This window comes from Leptonychotes weddellii, chromosome 4, assembly GCF_054177405.1.
Source record: "Leptonychotes weddellii isolate Sample4059 chromosome 4, ASM5417740v2, whole genome shotgun sequence".
NCBI lineage: Eukaryota > Metazoa > Chordata > Mammalia > Carnivora > Phocidae > Leptonychotes > Leptonychotes weddellii.
The window spans coordinates 151,342,077-151,367,448 of NC_138372.1; the positions used below are offsets into that span (position 1 = coordinate 151,342,077).

The 25,372-nt window shown below is 38.8% G+C and overlaps 1 protein-coding gene across 1 annotated transcript in view; it reads left to right on the plus strand.

The window, feature by feature from the left end:
* The window catches only part of SLC30A8 (solute carrier family 30 member 8), a 51,545-nt gene extending 26,567 nt beyond the window's left edge, over positions 1–24,978 (plus strand). Inside the window, exons 4-9 of the mRNA XM_031021584.2 lie at positions 9,319–9,465; positions 11,978–12,131; positions 15,805–15,955; positions 17,524–17,629; positions 21,622–21,756; positions 23,106–24,978. Of these exons, the coding sequence (XP_030877444.2) occupies positions 9,319–9,465; positions 11,978–12,131; positions 15,805–15,955; positions 17,524–17,629; positions 21,622–21,756; positions 23,106–23,251 (839 nt within the window). The 3' untranslated portion in view covers positions 23,252–24,978. The remainder of the gene's footprint in view (positions 1–9,318; positions 9,466–11,977; positions 12,132–15,804; positions 15,956–17,523; positions 17,630–21,621; positions 21,757–23,105) is intronic.
* Positions 24,979–25,372: the final 394 nt, after the last annotated feature.

Consider the following 25,372-nt stretch of genomic DNA (forward strand, 5'->3'; position numbering starts at 1 on the left):
CTCTGATTAAACAAGCAAACAAACAAAACCCCACATGACTGCAGAAGGGTTATAGAAGTTCTCCTTTGAAAGAAAGATTTCATATTTTTTGTAAGTACTGAGTAACGATATGCTCATTATAGATAAGGTGGAAAATACTAGGAAACAAAATAAAATTCATCACCATCCCACATTTGAGTAATAACCTCTAATAACATTGTGGAGTATTTTTGTAAAATATATTTTTCTATTCATAACTCAATAGTTATTATTAACATAACTTTTTTTTAACATAACTGAGAGCATACTGAATGCTTTTGACCATGCCATCAAATACTCTTCAAAAACATTTTTATGCCTGAATAATATTTTATAATATGCTCCACTGTGATTTACATAACCATCTCCCTATTGTTAGAAATTTAGGGAGGTGTTTTTTTTTTTTTTTTTTTTTTCCTGCTGTGGACAATGCTGCAGTGAAAACTCATGAATAAGAGTCTCGCTGCCTCTCTGGTTAATCCCTTGAAAGAGATTCCTAACAGTGGAAAAACTGACTGAAGGACATAAATACTTTTATTACTTCTTGATGCATATTGCCAAACTGCTATCCAGAAAGTTTAAAACAATTCATATGTCTGCCTGCTGTATGTAAGAATAATTCTCCAAATCTTTACCAGAACTTATTTTAATCTTTTAAAAATCTTTGTTAATGTATAGGTTAATATGCTTTATTTTATTATTCATTTTTTTTGTTACTGTTAGAATATTTTTGCATGCTTATTAGTAATCTATATTTCCCTTTGTTGATGCATTTCCTGCTTGCCTCTTAATGTCTCCTGCTCATTTGTTTTTTAGATAATTTATAATGTTCTATATTGATCTCTGGGAGCTCTTTATATAGTTAGGATATTGAACTTTTTATATTTGTTATAAGTACTTATTCAGTTTATTGTTTACTTTTTAATTTTTGGTTTGATGTAGAAAAGTTTTAAATTTTATATATGTAATTGTACCAAACATTCCATTTTGAGCTAACTTCTTTTATTGCTCTTTCACTATTTTATTTTATTTATTTTTATTTTTTATTTTTTTAAAGATTTTATTTATTTATTTGACAGAGAGAGACAGCGAGAGCAGGAACACAAGCAGGAGGAGTGGGAGAGGGAGAAGCGGGCTTCCTGCCAAGCAGGGAGCCCGATGTGGGACTCGATCCCAGGAACCTGGGATCATGACCTGAGCCAAAGGCAGACGCTTAATGACTGAGCCACCCAGGTGCCCTGCTCTTTCACTATTTTAGTGCTTTGGTCCCTATCTACTGAGAAAATAAATATCATTTTGTTGTTCAATTTTTTGCATTTAATTTTAAATCATTGTGGGATTAGATATGCTCTAAGGACTACAAATTCTTTTTCTAAGTAACAGTTTTCTGCATTATTTCTGGAATAATTAATTATTCCTTCCATTGATTTTTGATGTTTCTTTAATCATTTATCAATATTTTATAAAAGAATAATGGTTTGGTTCTAAGGTGTTTCATTGATCTGTATTGTTCTTCTCTGTTACTAGTAACATATTTAATTAACATAGATTTATATGTTATAATATCTGTTGTTCTTTCCTCATTATTCCTTGTTTAACAGAAAAAAGGAAAAATCCATTTATTTCTGTTTATTATTCTAATACATGAGAACCATTGTGTTCAGTTCTCTCCAAAATCAGATTATGATTTTACTGGTATGTAAGTTAATTTGGAAACACAAATCTCTTTAAAATACTCAGTTTTCTCCTCTAGGAATATGGTATGTCTCTCCATTTATCCAAATACTCTACATCTCTCATTTGTTTTGTGATTTTAGTTAGTTAGCTTATTTGTTTTAATACAGGGGCAGACTATTTCTTGCCAAGGTTATTTAGATGTGTTTGGTTTATTCTTTCCAGAGGTGAGTGGGGTTTTCCTTTTTGCACGTCCTCTTTTCTAGGTGGTTACTTTTGGTATTCTCGAATGTTTTCCATTTTGCATATTCATTTTATACTAATCAGTGTATTTGCAGTATTTTTGTTCTAAATGTATCTCAACCCATTTTCTTTGTTCCTCTCTCATCCATCCTTCCCCCTCCTAGGAGATAACACTCTCGTGCAAAAAACATATTTCTCTTCTTTTTCAATAATTATATCTCTTCTGTATGTTTCATATTTTTATCATGTTAAATAATACTTTATGCTAAATCAAATCTTCTGTTCAACTATTTAAGTGAAATGTTTCCTGAGAGGTAAAGTATTTTCATTCTATGAATGAAGTGGGTTTTTTCCCTAGTCTTAAATGTTTAACAAATAATTAAGGATACTTGTTGATTTTTATCAAGTATATTTTCCTTTAAACATACTCCGTTAAAATTTTTTTGACACATTGTTGATGTGTTTCATATTCAGAGATTTCCAAATATAATACAGTCTTTGCATTTCTGGCATTCTGATAATAATAACTGATATCTACTTAATGCTTATTATGTGCCAGGAACTGTGAGGAGTGCTTGTCATTATGTTACCTTACTTAATCCTGTCGAAATCCCTGAGAGGTAGGTCCTCTTATAATTAGTTGCACCATATAGATGAGGAACCTGAAATGCAAAAAGTACTTTATTTGAGTACTTTTAAGTGGGCAGGCAGTCTGAATTCAGGGGCTCATGTTCCTAAGCTGTGCCTCTCAAATTCACTGTGGTGGGCCATTCTTTCAATGCACTGCTCAATCTGGGTCACTCATATTTTCACTAGGAATTTTTATCTTTATTGATAATTGAAATTGATAGTTTCTGTTTGGAGCTATTTTCCTAAGTTTTTGAATTAGAGTTATGCATATTAAAATGAAAAGTTTAGTCTTAATGATACCTCTTTTTTAATTAAAAAAATGGAAATGATTTATATAACTCTGTAATTATATCTTCCTTTTTAAAAACAGATCCCTGGCAAATTGTCTAGCTTTGGAGACATTCTTGGAAACAATTTTAAAAATATATTTATTAGCTTCTTCCTCATTTTTTGATGTACTCAAAATTTCTACTTCTCTAGTAAATTTTGGTCATTTATGTTTTTTCAAAGTCAGCCATCTCATTGAAATTTTCCAATTTATTTTCATACATTGGAACATGACAGTTTCATATTAATATTCTCTTCTTTATTCTAGCTTCTTTCTCATTTTAATATTGCTTATATATTTTCTTTTCCTTCATTTAACTTGGTAGGTGTCTAGTTTATTTACATTATTTATATGTGTGTATATATATACATATTGAATATATTATTATCTAAATTTTTCCTCTGTTTTTAATTCACAGTTTTGGCTTTAAAAATATTTGTTGTTTCCTCCATCTTTCTTCAGGGTTGTAATCTTATTGCATATTTTAATATCTTGAGTTATATCCTTCTCTGATTATTTTTATCCTTTCTTTTTATTAATGATAAAATTATGTTTAACTATGAACTTAGTCTAAAAGTTTTGATATGCAATGTATCTTATTTATTATTTCTACCCCCCAAAATAAAAAAAAGAACACTAGGAACTACCTGGCATACAGTCTCATAAGCTACTATTACTCCATTACCACAATTACCTGTTACACTCTTACCAATATTTTGGCTTCATTTTTTGTTACCCAAAAGGTGGGCTAAATTAATAATAATCCAAGACTGGAGGAAGGCAGTCTGAATCCAGGGGCTCATGTTCAGGAAAACAGAACCTGCTATGTTTTTGTCTTTGTTTTGTTTTGGCTTGGTTTGGTTTTGCACTATCAAAGCTAACAATCGGAATTAATTGGTTTCTTAAACCTCTGGAGTCTTATAGCCTATTTATCCACTCAGACTTTTATACCTTTTGAAAACTGGAAAAGAACTTAGACTCATCCAGTCCAAGAAAAATCCAGGGTTGACAACTAATTTTCCAGTCAAAGATTATAAAAATAACTGATACCATACCAGGGTAAGTCTTTTGAAGGAACCGAATTAATAGCTTGATGAAGTTGCAAGGAATTTACTTTGAGTAGTTCCAATTTGAAAATTCACTTGGAAAATCCACTGACATTTATGCCAGATGTATATGTCTTTTTATTAGTTAAATTCATAAGATCATGGACAGTATTCTATTGCTCATGTAAGAGATGGATAAAATGGAAAATTTTAAGAACAGAACCTATTCAAAATGTGGCTTAAAAAGGTGATGTTCTGGAAATTCATAGCTCTCCAGATAAAGCATTGGCACCACTGCATGCAAACACAGCTCAGCAAGATGTATAAACTGGCTTGTTTTCTCTACTACTTTCTTCCTCTGCTTTCCCCAGAATCCATGTAGATGCTGAGAACAGAGGGCATCTTCTCCCCAGCTGATGTCTAATCATGAGATGGTCTCCCATTCATAAAACTCACTTTTCTCCTTGTACCTTTCCTATGCCCTGTCATGTTGCTTCAAGATAACTTATATTTTTAGGGGAGCGGGGATGAAAAACTATTCACTTGGAGCGAGCCAATCAATCTCCCTCTTCCCTCTCATTCTTAATAATTAATTAGTCTATAAGTTCTAATCTGGCTTCAGTTTAGAGCCAGAAGAAAGTGATGTTGTCAGTACAGGAATTAAATGGATACTGACAGACTCATTTGGAAGTTGAGCTGCATTGATTTTGAACTGATTTCCCTAAAACATTGCTCTCATCATGTTAAATCTGTCTTCAGAATTCTTCAATGGTTCCTCTTTGCCTAGTTCAGTGCTTCACAACGTTTCCCCCATCACGGCAAGCACAAGACAAATTACTGAGTACTGGGGTAGACCCACGAGCGTGCTGTAGCAGGGAGAGGGTGGTTCAGGGGCTCCCTCTGTGCTTGGGCTCACTGGGCTACCCCAAGTGAAAAGAGATCAATGTATTCGAACTTTCTGGCATTCTGGAAAATTTGACTTTCAAGTCATTCCATCATCTGGCTGCCAACCGACTATCAGTCTCTTTCTTTTACTATGTCACAACATGACTCTTCTGTTCCAGCTGTTAATCCATCCTGTGCAAAATAGCATTGTATCTTAAAGTCTCTGTAGCTTTTGCTTATGTCTTTTTATTTGAATGGAAAATGCCTCTCCTCATTCCCTGCACTCATCAAAACCCTGATCATCATTCAAGACCCCAACCAGACCTCACCTAAAGCCATTCTTGACCAGGTCAGAGAAAGCGATTCTTATTCTCAGGTCACTTTTGGGAATCCGGGAGGTCCTCATACAGGGTATGGGATTTGAGACAGGCCTTAAAGTTTGTGTGGGAATCGAAAGATGGCTAAGAGGGAGATGAAAAAGGCCTTCCAGAGGGAGGGCCCTGATGAGCAGCAGCTGATAACTACTGTGGTCCAGGAGGTACCAAATATCAGCCTTGCTTGGAAAGATTTTAAGTGGGTGGGTCGGCAATAGGACAGGAAATCTGTATTCTTAGAAAGAAATTCAAGTGATTCTTGATGTGTAGCTACATTTGGGGGCCACCGTTTGTAGTGGTCAAGGATTGCCTGTTCCAGAAGCTTCCTCCTACTCTGTGCTGGCTGCAGTTCTGGTCCTCCTGGACCAAGAAACTCACGCTCAGAGGCAAGGCTGGGCATGAGACGCCAAGCAAGATTATTCAGTTTCTGGGTCTTTTTCATAGAGAGGCTGGGCAGGGCGGGGAGGGGGGAAGCTTGCTATCCTCCACAAATACTCTGCTGAAATGATATAAACCTGGAGCTTCCCAAGTCCAACCCTTCTTGCTAAGGGTGAGGTAGTCTGTCTTCAGTAAGACAATAAATAGCAATAGTTAGAGACAGAGCAGAGCCCCCCAAACGTTTTTTGAACCTTAGGATTAGGCTGCACTTGATCCAATCCCACCCTGGTTTGTTCTCAGTTGTTTGGGTCAATAAATTATCATTTTGTTGTTGTTGTTGAAGCCAGTTTGAGTTAGGCATTTATGACTTACAACTGGACCTCTGAAAGATCTACCAAAGTCAGTGATGTAAGATAAACAGAACAAGTGCAGAATAGAACTAGAATGGTAGCTGGGGTTCAAGAAAGACCATGAGGCTTGACTGGAGAATCTGGATTAAATCTGGAGGCCTTGCAGAATAACTGACATTTAGAACAGGGGAGAACCAGGTCAAAGGGCTGTGTTTTGAAAGAGAATTGGCCACAGAGCAGATTGGTGGAAGGAATTAAAGAAGGCTATGAGCATTAGTGTGTCTACTGTCAAGGGGCCTTTGAACCTGTTGAATTGGGAGTCTTTCTGATGGCCTGTGAAAATTCCTAATTATGGAAAGGCCTTATCATGCATATGTAAACGTGTATCCCTATTTAAAAAGACAGACATATAGATACTGAGAGCTCAAAAAATCAGCTCAAGCATGGCCACTGCTGGAAGCAACTGAGAACGGTCAGAGAGAGACATCCTGAAGGAGGACTATTTAGAATGTGAAGCACAGATGGAGGACGCAGGAGGTTGCCAGACAGGAAAACAGGGCTGGGAGCGGGCTGGGGAAGATAGTAAGTACCTCAGAGTACAGAACTTCTCCTAGAGAAGTGTCCAAACACACCTATGCAAACTGGTGTGTTTTAAATACTTGTTAAGTAATAACTCCATGCATTGAGTTTTTGATAGTATAATTTTGTTTTTATAGTATGCTATTATGATACATTATTATTATTAATATACTATTATATAGGATTATATAGCATAATAATGCTATTCATAAGATAGTTAAAGGATTTTAAAAAATATGAATTAATAGCAGAGAGTGGTGTCATCCAATAATGGGACACAGGCCAATGTTGTCAGAGAGATATTTGCTTTTTTCATTCCAGTCGGTATGTCTCTGTTCTCCACAGAGCATGTCATGTGTACTTAACATCCACTCTCTGAACCTGAGGTGAGTATGACATACAGGCCCAATGGCTCCGCCGATGTCCTCTTACCCCACAAGCCCTCAGAAGAGTGCATTTCCAGAATTTAGTCCTTAGTGCCTCTCCTATCTTGTTATCAGTACACTGCTTTCTCCATCTTGTCAGTAATCCATAAATGAGTGCTCCTGCCTTCCTTCATGCCTTCCTCATATTTCCTTGGCTCTTACTCTTGTGCCTTAACCTCCAGCTTCTCCTCGCTCCAGGTCAGCCTCCACATTGCCAGCAAGGATCTCTCTCTTCAGTACAGATTTGAGTATGTCACAGCCTCGCCTCAAAATCATAGTAGATTCCCCTATCCCATAGGATAACATTCAAATTCTTTAGCCTGACATAGTTTCCCACAAGTGGGTCCCCAACCCATGTCTCCACTCTTATTTCTGATTATTCCTCCAACACTCCACTCCTCTCGCTTTTCCACAATGGCACCATCTTCTTTCATTTCTGTTTTTGTTCCTGCTCTTGCCTCCTCCTGAAAAACCCTTCCCCTCTAGCTCAGTCTTACCCCTCCCTCTGTGAAAACTTCCTCAATGCTCCCAAGGAGAGTGGTTGTCTGATCCTCTAGCCCACCGCACATGTCTCCAGTACAGTGCATGTTGGACAATGAGATCACTGAAGACAGAGACTGTGATGTGTTTAACTCTGTTTATCTTTGTATACCCCATCCCTGTACCGCACACAGCAAGGGCTCAATAAATACGGGCTGGATGGCTGCGTTCATTGTCAATAATACCCCATGCTTTCAGAAGCAAATGCAAGTTCAGTCAGAAACTACCTCTTGCACACAGTTTTCTCCATAGGATTCAGCATGATCGCTCACAGTTTTCTGGGCTATTCTTATAAGTAGCAATGATGGTTGCAAACTGGTTCTCACTTCCCGGGCCTCCATATAAATATGCTTCTTCCAAAGCAAGTTCTTTTTCTCACTCAGTTGCCTCCTGATTCAGCTGAGCCTGTTGAAGAACCCCTATAGGACTCCATTTCCTTGACTTAGGCTACAATTTGAGCCCAGCACATGGAATTGTCACCATCGTTCTTTGCTGAGATGGTGGGCGGCTGCTAATCTGCATGTAGCCATTCTTCATGTAAGAAATAATGCATTATTAACACAGCTTTATTATCAGACCTGAGTTTGGCAGATAGAGCAACATTAGAGGATAACTGGAAGAAAAGCTGATTTGTTAGCAAAATGTTGCTTTTTGGCTAATGAATCATTCTGATTTTTTGCACTGACAGCTCAGTAACAAGCTTGAGACTACTTTGTTTCAGCCCATTAAACTTTGACAAACCAGATATTAACTACAGCTAGAGCCAGTGGTCTGTGGGGATTATTGCAATTATGAGCCATATATGTAATTTTTAAAAATCATTAGTTGAGACAAGGTGAGTCTGATGATGGAGGGGCTGGTGACTGATAGTCCCTGTTGCCTCATCGTACATAGGCAATAAACAGCTGCCGGGAGGACAATGGGTCAGCAATACCTCTTTTTTGGGGGGAAGAAGTAGTAAGAGCAATCCAGATTGATCTCCAACAAGGAGCCCTGTTTGGGAAGGAAGAGACAGAAGTTTCTTCTAACTTCTATTTTGGAGGCTGGAGGTCTTTTCTTGAAGGGGAACTAGAAGGAGGTAGAGAAGGCAAACCAAATAGAAAGAAAGGCAAGGCAGGATTGCCATGGTTTGGGTTCTCTTCCTATGCTTTTTTTTTTTTTTAATTTTTTAATTTTTAATTTTTTTATTATGTTGTTAGTCACCATACAGTACTTCATTGGTTTTTGATGTAGTGTTCTATGATTCATTGTCTTCCTATGCTTTACTGGGTTGTAATTACAGTCAAGGACCCCAGCCCTTTCCTTTACTGTTCCCCACTATTCATAGTAGGGGTCTTGAACTCAGGCGGATAATACAAATTAGTAGAGCAGAAGGAAGTGGTGAAGATGATAGTAAAATCACAAGTCAAATGCAGACACAGCTGTGTGCCAGACCGCAACCCCTGGGTTACAGACAGAAGCCCAGGTCCTCAGCCTTAAGAGCAAGATTCTTCAAATCCAGCCCACACCTCTCCAGCCTCATCTTTTCATATTCTTTTTGAACTCTTATGTCCCCATCTAACTGGGATGTTCTCTAGACGTGTCCCACACTTTCCAGTCTCTGCCCCTTTGCTCTTTGAGGAATGGCCGCTCCCCTGAAATCCATTTCTATGTGCTCACATCCTACACACTCTCTGGGTGTCAGTTTCTTGTCAAATTGGGAAGAAGAGGTAGACTGAATCCATGTTAAGACCTTTTCTCATAAAGTTTTATGAGTCTGTGGCATCTTTCACCAACTGTGGTTAGTACACGTGTGAAACTAGTTGCATTCTGGGGCCCTAATCCCACGTAATGTTCTGCATCCCCTAGGTGGGCACGTTGCTGGGAGTCTTGCTGTCATCACAGACGCTGCCCATCTCTTAATTGACCTGACCAGTTTCCTGCTCAGTCTCTTCTCCTTGTGGTTGTCATCGAAGCCCCCTTCGAAGCAGCTGACATTTGGATGGCACCGGGCAGGTACAGTTCACCCACTGAGCATTAATGGCAAAGTAGCTGTGCAGTCAGACCAAGGATAAAAACAGAAGAAACAAAGCAAAGCCTTGTTCGAAAATCCCTTAGAGGCACATCGGTGCACAGAATATAAAGGATGTGTGCATGGGAACACGTGCTCTCAATGTTGATTTGGCAAAAAGCCAGATTAATTGCGCTACCTCTACTGCAATAGGACAACAAGAACACCTGTATCGCTTTAGCAACCGCCCCAGCCCAAGGGTCTCAGTGTACAGGAATAGCCACGAGACCATTCATTAAGCTACTCTGCATCTGGGAGGGAGGATGGGATAAAGCTTCTACCATTTTACAAACTAAGGTACAGAGAGCCCCGGACAGCTGGAGAGATTGAAGAACTTCTCACAGGTAAGTCGAGAATGGAATGGGAAGGAGAATTTAGGGCAGAGCAAGGGTGGACAACACGCTGACATGGTCAGCCTTCATTGAAAGCTGCCTCTAGATACAGACCACAACTTATACACTGACAATGTGGGCTGTGGTTTTTCAAGCTTAACTGGTAGAAAGTTCTAATTTCACACCAAACAATTTATCATCACAAGTGTTTTGAATTGCCTATCCTTTAACATGCAGAGAGAAGGAGAGGGAGAGTGAGAGATGAGGCAATAAACATCAATAAAAAGAATTTGTGACAATGTGATCTGAAGATGCTTTTCAGTCCCTGAACAGTGCTATGCTTGGAAAACACGTATCTTTGGCTGAGCACCTGTCATTTTTCTGTATATATTTTTACATGTACTTTCCCCATTCTGATACTATATATCAAAGCTGTTTTGTAAACACAGAGAGAACTTAGAATACTGCTTGTATTTTCTCATCCCGGTGATGGAAGCCCATGAGCACTGATGCTCTAGAAGACCAGTGCTGTTCACTAGAACTCTCTGCTTCAAGAGAAATGTTCCATAATATAGAGTATAATGTGGCCATAGAGCACTTTATTTTCTTTTTAATTTTATTAATTTTTTAAAGTAGGCTCCACGCCCAGCATGGAGCCCAACGTGGGGCTTGAACTCACGACCCTGAGATCAGGACCTGAGCTGAGATTAAGAGTCGGACGCTCAACCCACTGAACCATGCAGGCGCCCTAATAGAGCACTTTAAATGTGGCTACTGCTACTGAAGAACCAGATTTTTAATTTTACTTAATTTAAATGGAAACAGTCACATGTGATGATGGTTACCATATGAGGCAGCCCTGTTAGAGACATATAGGTGAAAATGAACTAGCTTGTCACACATGTAATTTCATGGATGGCTTTGTTTAGGAAGAAGCTAAGTTATAAAAAATAAATTTATTAAAAAAATATAAGTGGCTAATGAGAAAGGTGGCATGCAGATGTGGTTACAATCATGAAGGCTGTGTGTAAATGACCAAAGTCTGGGAAACAATAGCCCCACACTAGGAAAACAGTATGTTACACTGTTCTGCTTTAAAAGAGGGAAGGCCAGGGCGCCTGGGTGGCTCAGTTGGTTAAGCGACTGCCTTCGGCTCAGGTCATGATCCTGGAGTCCCGGGATCAAGTCCCATATCGGGCTCCCTGCTCGGCAGGGGGTCTGCTTCTCCCTCTGCCCTCTTCCCTCTCGTGCTCTCTGTCTCTCATTCTCTCCCTCTCAAATAAATAAATAAAATCTTTAAAAAAATAATAATAAAATAAAATAAAAGAGGGAAGGCCAAAAGTACCAAATGTGCCTGGCCACTGAGTCCCAGATTTCTAGACCCTCCTAGGCTTTTAGTACCTACTTACAAGGTTAAGTTAAAGATCAGGGTGAGATGTTAAGGAACTCTTAAGTGAGCAAAGGTGCTTTACTCGGCCTGCAGACTGAACACTAACTTATCTTTAAATATTAATGTAAATGTCTCCACTCATACTTATTTGCCATATAGTTGCTCTTAAAATGCCGTCAGAGTGTTGATATACCTCTGAGCTTGCCTCTGTGTTTATAATACACTGGGCTGGCAAGTGAAACTCATTTTCATCAAGTACCCTCTGAAGCCTTCCCTTGTGACTATTTTATTCCACACAAGGTACCAGTACTGACAAATTGTAAATGTTTTGTGACGAAATTAAGAATTTCTAAACACATTTTACTCTCTGTGTCTCATTATTTCATCTCCTAATAAGTTTCAATCATTTTAGCACCTGTTTAAATTAAAATCCCCGAGGAAAACAGCAATGGCAGAGAGCGATTAATATGCTTTAAAAATTTGCTAGAAATTACTTAGTAAATGGAGCATAATGAACTCAGACGCTGGTGTTTTATGAACGCAACATTGAAGTGTCTCATCTTAGTGCTAAAACCCATCCACACTTCTGCTTTGTGAATCACTGAGTGAACTAGTTTAAAGCCTCTTTGAGGGGAGGGGGGTACATCAAGGAACAGGAATGTCTTATGACTCTTGGGAGGTTAAGGCGATTGACAAAGTCTTTGTGTATGGGTGTCTGTGTGCTTGAATCCCTAGAGATCCTTGGTGCCCTGCTGTCCATCTTGTGCATCTGGGTGCTGACTGGGGTGTTGGTGTACCTGGCATGTGAACGCCTGCTCTACCCTGATTACCAGATCCAGGCGACTGTGATGATCATTGTTTCAGGCTGTGCTGTGGCAGCTAACATTATGTAAGTCACCCCACACACTGCCCATAAAGCTTGTCTTGAACCCTGTGTGGACGCAGGTGGTGGGGTTTCTGTTGATGCTGTTTGTTTTTGTTTAATTTCTCTACTAGTGAAGATGGTAAAGTGAATAAATTGCCAATGAGGTAGTGAAGAGCCAGGATCCGAATCTAGATCCACTAGGCCCAGAATCGAGCTCCTAGCCAGTCTGCTCTCTCATGCATTTTGATGGTTCCATATGGGATATGACTTATTCCTACTTAGTTTTTGTTACATGAACACATTATGGGTTCCCAGAGGGCTGGGCTGGAAAGGATCTTAAATTTTATTTACTTCAGTTCCCTCCCTACTTTTGAATTCTCTTTTGCAACATCCCTATAAAATAGTCATTAGTGTCATATATTTTAATAGAACTAATAACAGGGAATTTATTTCTCTCCAAAGTAGCCTATTTTATCTTTGCATCATTGTGACTGCACGAAAATTCCTTCTTAAGCTGCATTAGCTAAACTCTCTCCTAAACTCTCTCTTTAGTTTCCACCTGTTGGTCCATTCTCTTATCCAGGCAGTCTTAATTCATTCATATGAGACATGTGATGTCTTACTGGACACGTGATCATTGCCACATTGCTCTTCTCTTACCCAAATGAGCTGATTGTTTATGACAGGGGGTTCTGAGACCAGGCCTTTGATCTTTTTTGGTTGTTTGGCTCCTTCCCATTTGATAGCTTGATTCTGGGCAACCCTACTTAAAACTGTATTATCTATCTACCTACCTACCTACCTATTAGTCATCTATGGTAGACAGAATAATGGTCCCTCAAAGATTTCCACATTCTAATCCTTGGAACTTCTAAGTATGTTAACTTACATAGCAAAAGGAACTTTGCAAATGTGATTAAGTTAAGGATGGGATTTTGAGATGGGGAGATTATCCTGGGTTATCCAGACAGGCCCAATGTGACCAGAAAGGTTCTTGTAAGTAAGAGGGACACTTGAGGTCAGAGTGAAGGGAAGATGTTGTATTGCTGGCTTTGAAGATAGAGAAAGGATCCTGGAGCCAAGGAATGTATGTGACCTCCCGAAGCTGGAAAAGGTAAGACAATGAATTCTCTCCTAGAGTCTCCATAAGGAATGCAGTCCTGCACACCCATTTTAGACTTCTGACCTCCAGAACTATAAGATAATAAATTTATGTTGTTCTAACCACAAAAGCTTTGTGGTAACTTGTTATAGCAGAAAAAAAGAAAAGACTCATACATACTATGTATTGTCTATCTTGCAATGCAACATGACACATGCTATGAGGTGAGCTTATACATGAAAGTGAAGAAGACAGTGATAGAAGAATCGAATTTTAAAGAGTGTCTTTTAAGAGAGGGCACAGTGGAATCCCTGGTATTAGAGGAAATTCTGAATGTGTACATTTTGAAAAAGCTCCTCAGGTCACTCTAATCTCCTTACCTTATGCCTGCCTCAGTTCCTTACCTCTTAGTGTGCAAATCATTGCTTGAAATCTCTGAGCTAAACAATTAGAAGAGTGGTATTTTGACTGCTATTATTGAGTAGATTCCTATTTCCATCCAGCTAACTTGAAAATGTGTTTCATATTGGAACCAGGAGAAAAAGTGTGTGGAGATCAATGCAAATCTATCACCACAAGGAGACAAATAAGGCAGAGCACATGTGCTGCTGACTGGGGGTCAATAACATTGTCTTTGCATAAGGAGAACAATATGTCCAGCAGAGAAAATGAAAATATTAATAATTTCATGAGAGTCATATGTCACATAGGTTGTGTCGATGCTACATGAGTATGAAGGATACACCTAGCTAACTACCCCATACATCTAGAAACTTGATGATCAAGTTTGACTTTCTAAATAGATACCATCCAAATTTTCTTTTTACTGCAACTGCTTTTGAACTTTGACCTTAACGCTGCAGGTGTTTCTCATACTTACAAAGGCAAGGGAATTGAAAAGTGGTGACTTCCCTGTGCAAATAGGTAGTCATTTATGGATAAAGATACTGAGTGACTATAATGTTTTCTCCCAGAACCAGGATTATAGGTTTCAAGTGTTGCTAGATGCTGTGTTGTCTGAATACAGAAATATCAGAACTATAGTTTGGGAATAAATCTATTCCTTGGAGACCCAAAATCAGGACAGAAGGTTCTAATAGAAGTTGCAAAGGGATCCTAGGACAAAGATTACTAATAGAGCCTTAAGGCTGTCGCATGCTGTTTTCTCTGCCTGAAACATTCTCTCCCCTCCAGCCTGTAATTTAACTCTACCATAACCTTTTGAATCCAACTCAATTTCTTTGTCTAACGAAATCAGACTTCCCTGTTGTGTTACCCAGAGTACCCAGTTCTTAGTAGACTTATTAAAATTAGAATTTTTATTTATCTGGGTCTTTTTAAAATCTCTGCCATCTCCATCCATCATACTTAAAGCTACTTGGGGGAGGGACCGTGTCTCTTTCACTCACCTTTAATACCCCAAGCATTTAACAGTGCCTGGCACACAAGAGCCCCTACATAAGTTTTTTTTTTTTTAATAAAATGAGTAAAAGAATGAATGACAATATGATAAGCACACATGAATAGACCTAGAAAGAGAGTACGTTTAATTGTGAGCTGTATCAGGCTGTCTGAAGATTCTTAAGTGGTAACTATCAATTAAGGGTGAATTTCTGCCCAAGCAGCAACCATCTAAAAGCTGTACATTATGTAATGATCAAATCTTGCTGGATGGCAGTCATTCCACTTTGTGGTGATGACCTTAGATTTAACAGATACTTTACCAACAAATAGACTGGGATATGTGGTACTAAACAATCATTTTTTTAAAACCTTTGTTCCAAAATAAAATCAGGTACATAATTTATAGTGCCTAATACTTATCTCTTTGACTCAGATAGGAGATGTTAAATTTTGCTGTATGTTATATATAGAGAATGAGGCCGCAGCTCATACTCTTAGGACCATATAAAATATACATATGTTTATATATGTACATTTCTATATACATTTGCATGTTAAATTACATACATATTTACACACATATATTTAAAATATATTAATATATTTTAGTTTCTTGTTAATAGCTACATATATACAAACACATGACTATCATCATTGGCCACTAAAAAATTATTCAGATTTTTAAGTTCTCACAGAAATGCACAAAATTGAGTAAAATAAAATATTTTTAAAAATCTGACCTTGGTGATATTTTCTTATTTTGTTTTACCCCTTATGCCGCTTTTTGCATTTGAAACCAGTCTGTTTAATTTAGCTCCCACCAAAGCTCAGCTTTAAGCCTAGCTTAGCGCCTAACATTCAGTAGACCCTCAATAAATGGTATTTCCTCTCCTCATTGTCAAATTGTTTCATCTAGGGAGGGATGATTGCCAGTTTTCATGTGAACCAGAGTAGCACTGGGTAGATGGAAGAGAAAACCGACGTGAACTTTTGTTGTCTGTCCTTGTGTACAAATTTAAAATTCTATGGTACATGTGTTTTCAAAATTAGTCCAAAATAGGACATTTTACAGCCTTAATATTTCAACTCTCTGCGACCCTGCATAATACATGCTCTTGCCAACTCTCCATTATGCTGCATAGGTTTTCAAGGGCTAATCTCATGTGCCAAGAACACCCTTCTCTCTTTCAGGCTAAGTGTGATTCTGCACCAAAGACACTCCAACCACAATCACAAAGACATGCAAGCTAATGCCAGTGTCAGAGCGGCTTTTGTGCACGCCCTTGGAGATCTATTGCAGAGCATCAGTGTGTTAACCAGCGCACTTATTATCTACTTTAAGGTGAGAATGTTTGAGTTTACTCATTGTCATAGTACGTTTATAGATTAGGTAGTACAGAAGCTGACCTGTCAATATTAACTTAAATGAGGGTGGACAGCCTATTTGTCTATACCAACTGCTTTGCAGGGTTTACACAAGCAAACAAATGTTCAAAGCCTGAAATCTTAGACTTTCCAAATTCCTAAGTGCTCTGTCTTCAACTGTAGGGCTATCAGTCTTTCCAGAAAGTAGTTCCTTTTGTCATGGAGTTAAGGTGAACACCATGGATACCTTAAGTTTCTTGGGTTGTATGCAACAGAAAAGATGTCTAGCTTACTTAAGCAAAAATATATTTATTGGCTGAAATTTACTAGATGTACTCTTGGACAGAAATCAAGGTAGAAATAAGGGCAACATTGGGTATCTTAGATTTTAGAAACTTATCCACATTCTGTCCCAGGTACCAATGCAGAAATGAATGTGATTCAACAATTTTTTTTCCCCCATTTCTTGTCATTCTGCTGGGGAATCATATTTCTGGGAAAGAGAGTCCAACAGACTAAGGTTGGGTCTTTTACCTGCTGCTTGGCTGGGGAGGGAGAACACCTGATTGACTGCCCCACCAATAGCACCCACAATGGGGGAAAGATAATTCTCCTCTCAAAATCAGGGTATTAATAAGAAGTTGGATGGATCCTGGATGAACCTCTGACCCTAAACAAACATTTACTACAGATCTGTTAGACCAAGAACTAACAGAAGTGGGTTGGGATATAGGTGGGGGGTAATGGAGAAGAGCATTTAGCTCTCTCATTTGCATCTTGATCATCCAGTTAGCAGGGATTCCTTATCATTTTTACTAAAAAATGAAAACACATAAATAAAAATTACAAAGATGTATCTGAATTCAATTGAACAAATATTCATTGAAAGCTTTAAGTTTAAGGCAAAATTGTTCAAACTTGTACTGGTTAGTGGAGTTTGAGAGTTTCTCAGAGGTAATGAGGCATGGACTCTTCTGTGGAACAGAACTTCATCAAGGGCAGAAGACCAGGTACCTCAGCCTGAGGCTAAGGGCGCCAGTGGTGAGACAGTGCAAGAATGAGGCCTCAGCTCATACTCTTAGGACTTAATCAAAGATGCCTGCCTCGAATATGTGTCATCCTGAAAAGGGAAAGAAAGGAACTAACCCCAGTCTGCCAAGACCAAGCTCCAGCTGGACCTTGGTCATATGCAACCTCTGGGCAGGTGATACCCTTTCTTCTCATCATGAGGAAGGCTGAAAAGCCATTGAATATTGTATAAACTTGTGCATATTTTCATCACATACTCTGTGCTTCTATTAATTTGAGAAAAGTCAAATCAGGCCTTTGGAGAGAACACTCAAGGATATTTTTCCCTGTACATAGTTTGAAGCTTAAAAGAAGGATTGAGTCTTCAGGAAGTCTTGGCTCTGAGTTGGATGTCAAGTGTCAGGGAGGTGAAAGGGTGACTGTGAAAAAGAAGCAGGGACGTTTATTTATTTTATTAATCAGACTTTTTGCATGGAGGGCCCGAATTCAGTTAACTGAAGTCCCTTTATTTTCTAGCCAGACTATAAAATGGCTGACCCAATCTGCACATTTGTCTTTTCCATCCTGGTTCTGGCCAGCACCATCACTGTCTTAAAGGACTTTTCCATCTTACTCATGGAAGGTAGGAGTGACTTTATTATTATTTCCAGGATCAATGTTCTCTCTTCCCTATAATCACAGAAGGGAATGGCATCAAGGCATGTTCACCGTTAATTTGCATTCTAAGGAAAATATAAATTTGTAAGGAATTTTTGTGAAAACAAAATGATTTTTATTCGTATGGGAACAAATAAAAAAAAAACCTGGCTTCTCTTTTCCTCCAGCAACCATTAAATAATAATATGGCACAGTATAAAAACAATATGTACAAATACTAAGGATAGATATTGAGGGAGATATTGCAAAAACATAAATTCCTCCCTAAATATATGGAAAATACCTAAGAAAAATGAATGATCTCTCTCTCAGGCAGCATTATAACTCCTATGAAGGGCTTGCCTAAAACCCCTGTTAGACCAGGCCAGCAGTCCTCCAACTTCAGTGCATCAGAATCACTTGGGATCTGCTGGGTCCACCCCCATATTCCTGAACCAGTCTGGAGTGAGGCCCAAGAATTTGAATTTCTAACAAGATGCTGATGCTGCTGGTTCAGGGACCACACTTTGAGAACAACTGGAATAGTCTTTTCATAGCATTTAAAGGGTTACTACATGAGGGCACTGAGAGTGGCACCTAGAAAATTCAATCAGAATTAGAGGGTTGCATCACATCAAGCATTCAGATGATCAAAACTATCCAGACCTTGGCTTGACCTTTTCTTTTTTGTCCAGCACATTTTGACATAAGGCCAATACAGTCTCAGAGCGCAGGTGCCTAGACAAAAGCCCACACTTCCTTAGGATTCACTGCTGAGTACACGTTTAAGGGTTTTGTCCCGTTGGGCACTATAACTGTTAGAGTACTTGTACTTAATGAAATTTTCTAAAAATATGGAAAGGTATAAAATTATAGAAAGTCTCCCCACTTTTCCACCTTTGAAATCTCAATCCCATTCTTCAAGGGTAACACCTACTAATAAGTTGAAATATATCTGTCCAAAAATATTTATGCATTTACATATATATGTACCTGAAATATATATGTATCTATAGAGTATATATATCTTTTTTTTATACAAACAGAATTATGCATTGATACATATTTTGTTCTGCACTTTATTTTCTTCACTTGGAGGTCTGTCCATATTAGCACATACAGAGATACACCCTATTCCTTTCCATGGTACAAAGTATTCCACTGCATGCATGTACTTGCTTATTGATAGATATTAGAAATAACAGTGTAATTACCATTCTGCACATATATATTTTTAATGCTTGTATATCTGTAGTGTAACTCCTAGAAGTGGTATTGCTGTTTCAAAAGTTATATGCATTTTAAAATTTGGTAGATATTGCCATTTCTACCAAAGATACCATATCAATTTCTTTCCCACAAACAGCATGTGAGAATGCTCATTTCCTCACATCCTCGCCATCATTGAGTATTATCAAGATGTTGATCTTTTCTAATCTGATAGGTGAAATATTATAGGTTTTTGATTCCATATGCAATTCCTTCATTATGAGAGATATTGAGTGATTTTTCATATATTTATTAACCTGAGTAATTATTTTTTAAACACTAATTTGGGTATTTTCCTGGATGCATTGATATGTCTGCAGGCTCTCTCTCAGGAAAAAAATTTCTAATATATGATGGAGCACTGAAGGCCACTGGGAACATTTCCTCTTGCTTGTCAACATTATTCTAGAGAGTAAAATAAGTAACAGTGGATTTGTGTTCTCCATAAAAGTAAAGAGATAAGTGAGGCAAGAGGGAAGGGGGTAGTGGGCTTGTGATTTCATCTCAAGGGTCCTAGATGAGGACAATAGGTCTTCAGAGGGTCACATGAAACTCCTCAGAGATGACACATTAGGCATAATAATCAATTTTGGGTTGCAAGACTTAGACTCTATTGGTATAACATTTCACACTCAGAGCATGGACTTGAGAATCTGATGTCCCCCTTCTCTATTTGGCCTTAGCAATGGTTCTTAACCTCTCTGACTCCCAATTTCCTCTCTCCCAATTAAATAGGAATTGTGACATTGATAATTAGCTCTTAAAGTTCTTATCTCTATTAAGTAAGCTAATCACTATGAATACAGTACTTAGCATAAACCTTGACATATGGTAGTTTCTCAGTAAAGGTCTGTTATTATCATTACAATATAACAATGTCGACCATGACTCCATACACTTCTATGGCTAATCTAAGAACTCTTTTAATTTGTTTCTAGTGCCCTGAGCTCTGTGCAGCTCACAGAGTAAAAGAACATGCTCTTTGTTACCTCCATGAAACAACATGAACCAGCTCCTTGTTACCTCCATGAAACAATATGAAGTGGGATTAAACTAAACTAAAACTGTAGAGAATTTTAATATTAACTCCAAGAAGGAAATCCCCATGAGCAAAGTTCTTAAATCCTGGAAAAGGAGAGTTAAGGATTCCCTATTCCTTTAACTAAGTTGTTCTTGACTAACTGCTCATTCTAATCTTTTGGGAAGCTTTTTAAAATACTTATGTCCAGGCCCCATACCCAGAGATTCTGATTAATTGACTCAGGTGGGGGCTGGCTTTGATGTTTTTTAAACATGCAGCCAAGCTTGAGAACTAGAGCTGCCCAGTGGTTTGTAAACGTTAGTGCAATGGTTCTCAAACTTGGCTGTTAGTCACCAAATGAGCTATAAAAATAGTGATGCTTCATCTTATCCCCAGAGGGTCTGATTTAATTGGTCTTAGATGTAACCTGGCAATCAGGATTCCTAAAATCTCCTCTGATGATACTAACGTGCATTCAAGGTGGAGAGCCACTTCGAAAGCGTGTCAATTTCAGAGCCTCATCCATAGAAATTTTCTTTGGAAGGACTGGAATGGAGCTAAGACATATTTATTTTTAACAAACACAGCAGGTGTTCATGTTGTGTATATATGATTGAAGTAGAAGTTAAAATGTGGTCATCCTTAGAAATCTCTTCTACAGCATCCTCTTTGGGTCATCGTTAGTTGGCAGGGATTTACTTATTGCATCAAGTGGCTTTATCAGTGTTATGCTGGTTGAGTTGATAAAAAAAAACTGATATTAAATTGATGTGTTTTACAATTCTAACCCACCATTGGCTTGCCTTCTCTCTAGCCAAAGCAAGGACCCTTACACTTTCATAGCCTCTCATCTTCCAAATGACAATCCTTGCAATGTTTGAGAAAAGTGATCCTTCTGCCCTGAGCTTTCACTTCTTCAAGCTAGAGAAACCCCAGTTCCTTCAGCCCAAAAGAATTGTTGATTGGCTGACAGGGTCCCTACCTTCTTCTGTGCCCCTACACCATTCCTTTAGAAGCAAGGATGATGTCAAACTCTGACATTATGTGACCTGAACCAATAAACCCTGACTAATGCACGTAAATCAATAAAAATTCTATAAACTGAGTAATAAGATGGCATTATAATGTTAGTAGCAACTATTAACACAGTTCAGTAAGTGACTTGTTGGATAACTACTATTTACATAGCATTGCAAGTGTATAAAGAGCAGATATTTTCCCATTTGCTCCTCAAAGAACTTAGTATACCTATTGCTCTTTCTGTCCCTATTTTAACCACAGATGTGCTGAGGATCAGAGAAGTTCCAAGATTTGGGTAAATTCATGGTAGTTGTGGTCAGAGTGCTAACCCAGAATTACTTGATACCAAGTCCCATGTTTCTTCATTTTGCTTTCTAGAGTGTATGCAAAGATCATTAGAAAAAGCTCAGTTGGTTTAATAACACACACCAAAAACAGAGAATGATTACTATTGTTGGTTATTGCATAACATCTGCAAACAGTCTTTGATGTTAAACCCTTTGAAAGAGTCAGGTGAATTTGAATTGTAAACATCTGAAGTCAGAAACCGGAAAGGGGGAGGGCACATTGATATTCCGGAGCAGATTTTGCGGCCCCTTTTAGCCATGTGGATGAGCTGTATTTAGTTAAATAAAAACAACCTCCGTCCCTCCCTTTCCTCTTGTCAGGTGTGCCAAAGAACCTGAATTACAATGATGTGAAAGAGCGCATCTTAGCAGTGGATGGAGTGGTGTCTGTGCACAGCTTGCACATCTGGTCTCTAGCAATGAACCAAGTGATTCTCTCAGCTCATGTTGCTGCAGGTCAGTGTGTTCTGTAAATACCCTGCCAAAATTCAGTCCTTGTCCTGTAAACTCAATAATTTCCCTCCTTTCTGTAGAGCTGCCTATAGTGTCCATTGCCTATCAAAACAACTGTGGAGTGTTTCCTTTTACCAAGGCCTTTGAAAGCACCTCTGGTCAAATTTATCATAGCAACAATAATACTGAAGGCACCCCTTGAGGCAGACTGCAGAGCGTATCAGGTAGAATAGATGGTTTAAATGCCACCCAGACTTCAAGGTCTTAGACTCTGAAAATCAGACCTCACCTGTTTGAGTTGGTACCCAATCAGTTAAATAATGGGATGAAGTCAACAATAAATCTTCGTTGAATATTTCCTGTGTCTAAGATGCTCTGTGTATCACTGAAGATAAAAAGATGAAGGAGACATAGGTCCCATCTTTAAGGTTCTAATAAGCTAAAAGACGTGCTAGCAGGGTTTAATGGTGGTTCCCTCACTGGATGGTTAGAAATTCTGTAATCATGTGAGATAATTCTTAGGACGTTGGGTTTATTCTAAAAACTACTTTCTCAAGTAGAAGGTGATTTGTCCATTATGTGTCCTTGGGCTGGGGAAATAGGCAGTGGAGAAGGGGAAGGGAGAGGATCCCTCACTGCCTCAGGAAGACAGCTCAGGCAGCTAAAAAATAAGAAGTCACGTAGAGGCAGGCTACAGCAACAACGGTGACAGGCATTTGAGGACTATGCTTTCTTTGACATCATCATCTTTGCTGAGAGGCTCAGATCTGGCTACAGGTAATTTATAGCATCTGCTACACCAATATCTCACTGCAGATGGAAGAATCTAGTAAGCAGTCAGGTTACTATGGAGGGAAACTTACAGTCTCCAGATGCCTTTTGGGACAAGAGAAAAGATGGCAGTGAGATTGCTGCTCTAAGAACAGTTTGTGGGGAGCTCTAAATGTTTCCCTGTTCCTATCACTAGTCTTGATGTAAATGCTGATGAGATACAAGGGCTGCAACCCAGAGAGCTCTGGGGACTGGTGGAAAGGGCCATATAAGAAATAAATAGCTGTGTCTTAGCTTCCTTCAGGTCTTATCTCCCCTTCCATGCTCAGCTTCTAAGTGTGCCAGACCCCAGAGAGAACTGTGGGCAGGAAGAGTTCCCACAGTGATGGGTACTTTGCCGCACTCGAATTTCCCCGTTTTGTCTGTGCCAACGGAGCTGTCAGAGGCAACATGGCTTCTTCTGAGTGCCCCACCTACACCCCTCCCATCAGGTCAAAGACAAAGTACTTGAAGCTGGAAATGTAGCAGTCACCCACGTGTGTGCAATCAGTGCCAATCTTACCATGGTTCTTTCTCAACAGTAGCCAGCCGTGACAGCCAGGTTGTTCGGAGAGAGATTGTTAAAGTCCTCAGCAATAGCTTTGCTCTGCACTCACTCACCATTCAGATGGAATCTCCAGCTGACCAGGACCCCGACTGCTTTTTCTGTGAAGACCCCCGGGACTAGTTCAGTCACAACATCGACTTCTCGCATTTGACGGGCCATTATATGCTGCTCTGTGGTTTCCAGCACACAAGAAATAAAGAACCAAAGGAAGAAGTTTGAGAAATTCATGACACTGTACAGTGCACCTTTTATCCTTCTTTATTTAGCTCCATCCACCATAGATGAAAATCCATTTAGATTCATCAGCCAATTGGATTAGCAACTCATCAGTAGCTGTGTTCAATTACAGGAATGTGTGTATAGACTGTTCCTGACTGGGGCTGAAGTAACAGCTGTTTGTAGCCAGAGGCAATAAAAAGTTCATCTCCCTTCAATAATGTATCCTGAGGATGAGTGGGTAAAATTGAACTCAGGAAAGTCTTATTAGAGTCGGCACCTAGGAATTCTCCCAAAACATGAGAAGCAAAAGAAGAACAGCCAAGCCAGGTTAAAAGAGATTCTGGAGACCTAACACCCACTATAACTTGACTCTCTCCCCATGTTATAATATGATTTTGAGCACTATCTTTTTGCTCCATATCCACATCACTATTCACCAAATGGGGTACAAATATCCTCTTTCCCTCTTGCTTACAAATTATGTTTTAATATGCTGAAACCATTGAATGATATTTTATTTGTCTGTATAAAAGCTCTGGACAAATGAAAAATTATGAAATTGCTGCTTTTTGAGTGTTTTCATGTAGTGTGAACTAATAATAAAATAAGGAGGCACAGAGCATCAGGGTTCTTGTCCCAGGTCACATGGGAAATAATTCAGTCGAAGAATTAAGAACTCCCAGATCTTGAATAATACTGATGGAGTCCCAACTATTGTCTAGGTATTGTACCAGGCTATTTAGATGTGTCACTTCATTTTATTTGAATGTCAACTTTGGAAAGTTGGAATTAATACCATCATTGTAGATAAGGACATAGGCTCACAGAGGTTAAGTAACTTAACCAATGTCATTTATTTATCCATTCATTCAAAAATAATTTGTCAATGCAGGCTATGAACTGAGCATTGGTGAATTATGTCAATGTGGTCTTTATGTTCATGGAGCTCCTTCCCTTTTGTTGGGGAGACAGGCATTCCACCAATAAACACCAGGAATGTACCACAAATAGTGGCAAGTGATGAAAGAAGAGAGCCTGGTTTAGATTGGGGGAAGTCAGTGGAGATCCTCTCTGAAGAAACAGCATCCAAGTTGAGACCTGAACAGATAAGTAGGCGATAGCCAAATGAATTATAGGAGGAAGTACATTCTAGAAGAAGCAAGAGCATGAGTGGCACCAAGAAGAAAGAATTTGGTGCATGGGAGGAAATGAGGAAGGCCCTTGTGGCTGGAGGGTACTAAGTGAGCGGTGAATTAAAAAACATGGAGGACATCAGGGAGGAGAGATGAGCAAGTGCAGTTGGCAAGGCAAGATTTTCTCATTCAGAGTCACTGATTATATAATTCCATGCTTCTAGCACTGATTGTAGCTTAAAGTAAAATAAAGATGTACAGGCCTACATCCTGGAAATTTTGAGTCAATGGGTCTGGTTTGGAATCTAAACATCTGTATTTTTTTTTTTTTAACATACCCAGAGATATTCTAAAGAATAGCTGGAATCTAAAAGAACTTCAACCAGGAGCACCTGGGTGGCTCAGTTGTTAAGTGTCTGCCTTTGGCTCAGGTCATGATGCCAGGGTCCTAGGATCGAGCCCCCCATTGGATTCTCTGCTCAGCGGGAAGCCTGCTTCTCCTTCTCCCACTGCCCCTGCTTGTGTTCCCTCTCTTGCTGTCTCTCTCTCTCTCTCTCTCAAATAAATAAATAAAATCTTTAAAAGATTTTAAAAAATAAAAGAACTTCAACCAAAGGAGGTCACTGAGTGGGGGATTCAGACACATACCCAGATACCTACAGTAATATCTTGAATTGCAAACATGCAGATGGGGTATAAAGGGGCATTGCTGCGTGGGTATGGCCACTGAGGCTTCATGTCATTGAAGTGACAGTCATGTTGGACTCTGACTTGTGTCTGGAATTTCCCTAGACAGATAAAGAAAAGGGCATTCTAGACAAAGAAAAGACTATATGGAAGGTATACTCATGTTTACCTGTTAAGATTAATATTTTAAGATTTATTTATT